Genomic DNA, 8,707 nt, shown 5'->3' on the forward strand with positions numbered 1-8,707 from the left:
AAAAAAAGTGTATTCACAATAACCAAAATCCACACACACTGAAAGACTACACAAATCATGAATGTAACACTATTTGAAAAAAGACACTTTCTTATACGCAATGACCAAATGTCCTGTTTCAACAGAAAATGCATAAACACCAGGACGAAAACTTGTCAAACCATTTCAAGGGTTTTTAAATGTTTATTTTTGCCATGGTTTGTGCATTTACTATACAGACAAAAAGTAGCTGTTAAAAAGAGCACAAAATGGTAAACAAAACATTTAGTATCTAGGTGTCAGTGTTTCATCCAACTAGTAGGAAATGCTGAGTCCATGCAATACCAACTAATAAATAATTAAATAACAATACTCAAAATTCAAAGTACAAATTTAGTTTTGTAAATGGAAATACATAGGCCAATTAATGCTCATCAGTTAATCTTTCAATAACAATTGTAACCAATAACAGAATTTTTTATGTTATCAGAGTACAGTAATGTTCAATATTTAACTGCATTCAAATACACTCAGTCATTAACTCAATCTATTTACCTAAACAGAGCAGTAAAAGGTCATGCTTTTGTTTCATAGACACCATAATCACTCATATTTACACTATACTGCAAAATCAATTTGTTTAAACTTACCTTTCAAAAGATGTTTGTATCAGGTGTGTGCTTGCAGCCTGCAGTCTTAAGAGTTAGGAGAAAGGGATTGAGCCTGGGAGAGAGGCAAATGATAAGCTCCTTACCGTAGCATTAGGGTTTTAACCCTGGAGAAGTTTCACCAGCAGAAATAGTAGCCGGTCAGAGATAGACATCGTACAGAGAGACTCACAAATAGTGCTGCTTAAGCTGGTTAAAGCTAAGGCCCAGTAGTTCATCAGTGAAACAGCAGCAAAAATACTTATGTGGCTCAAATAGCCATTTAGATCTTAACTTTGGCCTTTATCGAATTGAGTAAGAGAGGAATCAACACTGGCTTTAAACTGACATTCAAGCAAAACTGTGAAAAGAGCAAAACAAAAATTCTGAACTGCATGTAGTCATGCAAAATGTTTTAAGCCACATCATGCAGATTGATCTCCACACCATTTGACCTGCTTACATGCTGCAGAGATTAAAAGATAATGGCAGAGGAGAGGAGAGGAGTCATTGGCTTTTGACATTTCTATTTTTAAGTCACCAGAGGGGAGCTGTTTTGAACCTCTCAAACCTAAAGAGGCTAGAAACATTTGATCTGCTCAATGTTTCCCTCTACTGTTTTGTTGGGATGGCTGTTTTTACTTCCTTATAAGCGAACATTAAAGACAATATTAAGGGAACATTCCATTTTATTATTTTGCAAACATTATGGGCATGTAACGTTTTCAATGTTCTCTAAAACATCTGAAATTATTAAGACAAAAAAAAGGAAATTACAAGTGGTTGGACTTAGCAGAAAGACAGAACACATAAGGTTCCATAAAGAACTATGCTTTGAAAATGCTTTATAATTTTTATATGAAGAACCTTCAAATAAAATTATAAAGAACCTTTTTAATAATCATTTATTTTCATTAATATTAGTTATTAGCTTAATGCATTACTACATGATAACTGGCAATGAACATGAATGGTTACACTTTTTTTTGATAGTCCACTTTAGACATACTACTAACTATACATAACTTTGTAACTACATGTCAAATAATTCTCATTCATTTACAACTGCATGTCTACTAACTCTCAGTAGGATAGGTTTAGGGTTAGTAGAATAAGTTGACATACTTGCAAAGTTTCTCATAGTCAGTATGTTGTATGTTGTGTTAGAAGATATTAAGCAGACAGTCTACTAATACTCTGACTGCTAGTTGACGTAGATGCAAAGTTACTTACTGTTAGGAGAATGTCTAAAGTAGACTATTGAAATAAAGTGTTACCTCATGAATAAATGCATAAGGATATAAAACACAAAATAGAAACAATAGCAAAAAGGGGTCTAAATAGAACAGGTACTACATATAAAGAACCTTTAAAGAATCATGATTTTTAGAGTGTAGATGAAGAATAATCCATGGTTGTGTTTGTCTATATTTGATCCATGAGTGGATGACAAAAACAGAATTGGGTTACTTTAAACCCGACATTTAATTTCATGCAACATCCATTAAATTTTCAGGTTTCAGGTAGTTTTGTAAATTTTACAAGCCGGCAGATGGCCCTGTTGTGTATACACTGAGGCATGTGATATTGTACACTCACATGGTGGAGTACTTCATTGTACCATGTCAGGGTGATGCTGTAGCAACATAGTGTTAGGGGTGGGGAGCAACCATGGTTAAAGAAAACTTTAAAACATAAAAAGAAAAGACAGGAACACATACTTATTTCAAACGGAATTTAATTCAAAGATTAAGATATACAAAGATAGTGCACTCAAATTACTTATGAATGGAAGAAAATGCAAAAGAAAAATAGAAAAAGGAAAAGGAATAGTCCCGATTTCTAAATAAAAGAGCCAGTCGCTAATTGGTAAAGTCAATGCATCACTGCAGCTTCTGTTAGAAGCTCTGGTTGCTATAGAATTTGATGTTTCCTCATTCAAAGAGATATGAGCTGACTGAAATAGCTGTCTGAGAGGCATTTCAAAGTTGGATGACTTGCCTTAAAGGGACTTTGACTTAATTACAGATATTTAAGAAAATGAACTTGTAAAGGACCAACCAGTCTGAATAAACAGTTAGTTATTAGCTATGATGGATTTGATCCAGCTAGTGTAGCGGCACACCTCAACATAAACCCCAGGAAAGTCTGGTGTAGCACAGCCTTTGCCAAAGGAAACAACACCTTTCAGTTTCCTGCTGCACACTACAGGGCCACCAGAATCCCCCTGAGAAGAAAATTGGATAATGAAAAGGCAAAATATGTGCATTTGTATGTAAATTTCAAAGACATAAAAAGGAAGAAATCAATGACATACCTGACATGAGTCTTTCCCTCCTTGCAAGAATCCAGCACAGAACATGTTTTTAGTTATTATTTTACCATACGCACGTTTACACTGTGCCTTTGAGAGTACAGGCAAATCCAAACACTGCAGGACAGAAGCAGAGCCAGCTGGAAAGAGAATATGAACAGTGTTAAAACTTTTCATCTATTAGTTGCATGCAGGGCCGTTGCAAGCATGGAGCAAGGCCCAGTGTGAGGCCCCATCATGCACTTCGGTTCTGCAGAGTATGTTAGTTATATGGCTCATCAGAAAGCTACATTTTTATTTTATCTCATTATTAATAGTGTAGTAAAAGCACATATGGTGTAACGCAAAGAGCAACATGCAAAGAGGCTCCACCCAGCTAGCAGGGAATGTGCTCAGAACAGAACATTGGCTAATCTTCTGGCAAGGTTCTCTCAAAGTTATGAACAAACATTTTCCAGTAACGTTAGATTTTTAGTAATGTTCTCAAAATGTTCGAGCAATAAATAAGTAAACAAATTAAAACAATTATATCCACCTTTTTGTTCATGGAAAATGTTTGTCTAATGTTACTACTTGTTTCAGAATTTAGAGAACACTCAAAAGTAAGCTTCCCATAATGTTTGCCAAGTGACCAATAAAGCAAAGAAGAAGAAGAAAAAATATATTTTAAAAACTGAGAACATTCAGAAATAATATTTTTATAACTTGGGAATGTGCAAAACATGGAACCTATTTTTGTCAGCTAACCCTTAAAAAAAAAGTAGTGATGAAGAGGTGAAAAGGTTGAAAAACAAAATCAGAATAAACAGAATTTTGCTGATTTCAGTAACAAAGAATAAAGAATGAATGAGGTTTGTAGATGAAAGGCTGGCAACAAGTGGTTAGTTCTGTCTGTGTGTATGAAATTTTTGTAAAGGAGGGTGATTTTACTCTTCGACAAAATGATTATGAATCATGTTGTGTGATGACTTAAACAAGTTTAAGGTAAGATATAGGCTACAGCTAAACATTTATTATATGACAACTGTTTTACAATAGAAATGTTAAACTGACCAACTTGGCACTGCCTGAGAAAATGGACGTGTAGCATGAGTGTGTGATAGCAATGTAATTTGCATGACAGTCAGTAGCCATGAGCATAGAAGTTTTCGGCAATATTAGGCATTTGATTAAGAGTAAATGTGTAGCCTATGTGATGTTAAGTTTGACACCGAAGCTCGGAATCTCGGATGCTAACTAAAAAGTTTTATATTAAAATATAGAGAACATTTGAATACAAAATAAAATAAGTTTTAATATAAGTTTTATTTTAATGTATATAAAGAAGATTTTCATTAATCAGCCATCTCACCTCCAGTTCTGCCCCATCCAGAAACCAAGCACTTCTCCCCTGCAGAGGAGCAGTTGGTTGCCAGAGAGATTGGCTTCACATACTTGTTGAAGGTGGCAGGATTTCTCAGCTTGATCAGCAGGATATCATTGTTATGAGGCTGATTATTGTATTTCGGGTAAGGAATGATCTTCTCTGCTTTGATCTTCTGCACTGTGCCTTCAGCAGCACTCAAATTGTGCTTTCCCAGGTGGATGCGGAGACGATTGCGTCTGTTTGACAAGCAACTCATAAATGTACAAATACATTTCAAACTAAAATATTCCAGTGTAGAGCTGTATCCCAGTGTTAAATAGACTAGACTCTTATCTTTATTGGGACCTGAAAGGTACTCTTTAGTGAAAAATGAGATTGAAGTAAAATGATTAAAAAAGTGAGGTTATATACTTACGAGAATGTGCAGTGAGCAGCAGACACAACCCATCTTTTATTAATCAGAGATCCTCCACATGCTATTTTACCATCGCTAAGGTATGCTTGCCAGGGCTGGGAGTGGGGCCGACATTCATAACCTCCAATGATTTTATCACCTGAGCTGAAAGCTTTATAAAAATGTATTGTTCTTTTATTAACAATATGTTAAAAACTATCTATAATACAGGTCAGTGTAGGTATAAATAGTCCACTAGACATTCTACTAATTATAAGTAACTTTGCAACTAACTCTCATTAGAATATTTGTAGACTGTTAGGTCAGGGTTAGATTTAGTAGAATAAGTTGATTACTCACAAATATACGTAAAGTCTGTTGGAGGACCATCAAAATAAAGTGTTAGCAGATGTTAAGCAGACAGTCTACTAATACTAATGACTACTAGTTACAAAGTTACTTTTAGTTAGTAGAATGTCTAAAGTTAAAGTGCTACCAGAATAACTGATAAGAGAGATCTACATACCCACAACCACAACCAGTAGAATGAGCACTGTGGTCTTCATTGCAGTTGAGGAGAGGAGAGAGCACATCTGCAAAGTTCGGAATAGCATTCAGGTTTTTAAGCAATCGATTTAACATACGCCTACAGAACAACCAATGAGATGAATGATTTGGAAACCAAAATAAGCACGTGGGACAATTTTTACACAATTTTGCATGGGAATGATGAATGCAAGTGTTGACTTAAACAGATGTCAAAAATGCAGTTTTGCAACTTAAACATTTTACTATGTATGTTTACTTGTTTATGGTTTAATAAATACAAGGAAAAAAAATCTACAGGGTTCCTACATATTTTCCATTTCATAAAATATTTTCCAGGCTTCTCTGTACATTTTTTTCAGGCTGTATTTCATAGTAAAAAAAAAATAAAAATAAGAAAGGGTGTAACAATGAAAGGTTAAATTCACAATACTGAATTCATAATTTAATTTAAAACTGTTGTTGTCAACCATATTCAATAGTTAGTACCTATAACAGTCAAATTTAACTGTTTGGTACCATAGCAAACACTATTGGGACCATATAACTATTTTAAGTGTATATCCCTATTTGAGCACACTAGGGTGACTATGAACATGAAATTGTCCAGCCATGGCTTCCTGTTTCACAGGAATATAAATATGAGGGAAAACAAAGGCCAAATTCCCTTCATCATCCATCACAATGAGAAAAAACAAAGAATATAGTTCTGATGTGCAGCTCTTGTAGAAAGAAAGAAGGAAGTCACTCCAGTCTAGAGGAAGTGGTTAGATGTACAGTAAGTGAATAAGATATTCTGTCTTGCTGAGGTGTGAGTAGACCACCTTTGTATGCAAGCAGCATTGTGAAGACAAGCATTATTTTTTGCTTGTTTATATCTACATTTAATACTTTAATGACATAAAGGAAAAACAAATTGAAAAAACAAAATGTATTAACAGATTTGGCAAGATCACAGGAATTCTTAAACACCAAGATGTAACAAGTACCCTCGACATAGGTTGGAGCAGTGGACCAGCTCTTGGAGAGCTTTGGTGATATTAATGAATAGATCAATAGATGAAATACAGTGTATACTGTACTTAGAACAATAGAGTTAACAATATACACCAGGGTTTGAAAACAAGACAAAAATAAAATGAACAAAAAAATCAATCCACAAGAAATGAATGTCTGTTGGTTTCTCTTTTATGTTTGTAATTCTTCTTTTTAAAAGGTTTAATCTTATTTATTGCACCTACTTATTTGATTAGCCTTTCAATAATTAGTGTTATTGATATTATTAAGCTTTAAATGTGCATTAAGTCTTTTTGATTGACTTTATGGTTCTTATTCTATTTTGTCTTTGGTTTAGTGTTTCCTAACACAACTTAGCAATACAATAAGCAACACAGCAAAATAAAATAAAATAAAATATGATTATCATATAAATCATAAAAAAATAATAATTCCACAACTGAAATGTTAATCAATAACAAATACATTAGATTTACATTGAATGGTCAATGAATGGTACTCTTTGAGAAAAACCCTTTGTTTCTATGAATATGGTCTGTATGGTTCCTTAAGATTTCCAGCGCAAAACGATCGGTTCAATCCTACCAGCGCAAAGAAGTTTCCAAGCGAAACAGAATGTTTTCCCACTTCTATCAGGTAGATGTTCGCATAGTGCAATGAAATGTCCTTGAGTCACAGCAACAGTAATCCTTTTCCTCATTTTAATAATCAAATCACTCTTGGGTGGCTCGCCATCTCAAATCCATGAAGGGGGAAACGTTTCAACTCAAGCAATAAACCGGACCTTGTTTTTTACCCAAACCAAAGCCATGAACATTCAATAACAAAACCTATATCTTTCAAACATTTTTTTTTTTCAATTGGATGTCTGAAATGAATGCACACTTCCTCCCAGCCCCTCTCACTGAGCATGTCTTCACATAAATGCATATGAGTGCATGCAAATTAGCATAATAGTATTGAAAACCATTCACATTTCCGTATTAAATAATCGTAAGAAAATACATGAACACTCTCCACAACAACATAAATTTACATCTTCAAAAGAAAAGAAAATACAAATAAACTCATGAAGTTCCAGGGTTTTACAATTTATTAACACCTGTCTCGAATTTAGAGGAATTTTACAATTAGCATCTGCTCTAAATTTAGCAATCACCACTCCAAAATGATTTAACATCATCAACCAAAAAGTATTATAGCATTGTTTTATCACGCTATTAATGAATTTTGACAATATAAACCTTTTATTTCTTCCACATCTCTTTTGTGTCAACATTTCTTTCCTATTTTCATTCACATGCTACGTTGCTCCATTACGCACTAACATATGTGTATACATCAAATTGTCTGTGTTCAGATATCTTACTGGTCATTTTTATTATACATTGTCAACTCGCTATGCCTATTAATATATCACTTTCATAAACTTTGATATAAATTATCCAAAAGAAATTACTCAATTGTATTTCATATATACACACACACACACACACACATATATATATATATATATATATACAGTGGTGTGAAAAAGTGCTTGCCCCCTAAACCTAATAACTGGTTGGGCCACCCTTAGCAGCAACAACTGCAATCAAGCCTTTGCGATAACTTGCAATGAGTCTGTTACAGCGCTGTGGAGGAATGTTGGCCCTCTCATCTTGGCAGAATTGTTGTAATTCAGCCACATTGGAGGGTTTTCGAGCATGAACCACCTTTTTAAGGTCATGCCACATCATCTCAATAGAATTCAGGTCAGGACTTTGACTAGGCCACTCCAAAGTCTTCATTTTGTTTTTCTTCAGCCATTCAGAGGTGGATTTGCTGGTGTGTTTTGGATCATTGTCCTGCTGCAGAACCCAAGTTCGCTTCAGCTTGAGGTCACGAACAGATGGCCGGACATTGTCCTTCAGGATTTTTTGGTAGACAGCTGAATTCATGGTTCCATTTATCACAGCAAGTCTTCCAGGTCCTGAAGCAGCAAAACATCCCCAGACAATCACACTACCACCACCATATTTTACTGTTGGTATGATGTTCTTTTTCTGAAATGCTGTGTTACTTTTACGCCAGATGTAATGGGACACACACCTTCCAAAAAGTTCAACTTTTGTCTCGTCAGTCCACAGAGTATTTTCCCCAAAGTCTTGGGGATCATCAAGATGTTTTCTGGCAAAACTGAGACGAGCCTTTATGTTCTTTTTGCTCAGCAGCGGTTTTCGTCTTGGAACTCTGCCATACAGGCCATTTTTGCACAGTCTCTTTCTTATGGTGGAGTCATGAACACTGACCTTATCTGAGGCAAGTGAGGCCTGCAGTTCTTTAGATGTTGTTGTGGGGTCTTTTGTGACCTCTTGGACGAGAGGGGGGGGGGGCAAACACAGTATTATATATATGCGCTACATATATATATATATATGTGTGTGTGTGTGAAATTTTACATT

General features: G+C 34.9%; 1 protein-coding gene across 1 annotated transcript; it reads right to left on the reverse strand.

Annotated features, from left to right (window-relative positions):
• Window positions 1–1,299: 1,299 nt before the first annotated feature.
• LOC306888381 (trypsin-3-like) lies at window positions 1,300–5,291 on the reverse strand. The gene is made up of 5 exons (XM_079446622.1): window positions 5,227–5,291; window positions 4,722–4,872; window positions 4,292–4,542; window positions 2,944–3,080; window positions 1,300–2,853 (listed from the first exon to the last, which is right to left on the reverse strand). The coding sequence occupies exons 1-5, from the start codon at window positions 5,264–5,266 to the stop codon at window positions 2,704–2,706; spliced, it is 729 nt and encodes a 242-aa protein (XP_079302748.1). The 5' UTR covers window positions 5,267–5,291; the 3' UTR covers window positions 1,300–2,703.
• Window positions 5,292–8,707: the final 3,416 nt, after the last annotated feature.

This window comes from Barbus barbus (genome assembly GCF_936440315.1).
Source record: "Barbus barbus genome assembly, chromosome: 22".
NCBI classification, from domain to species: Eukaryota; Metazoa; Chordata; class Actinopteri; order Cypriniformes; family Cyprinidae; genus Barbus; species Barbus barbus.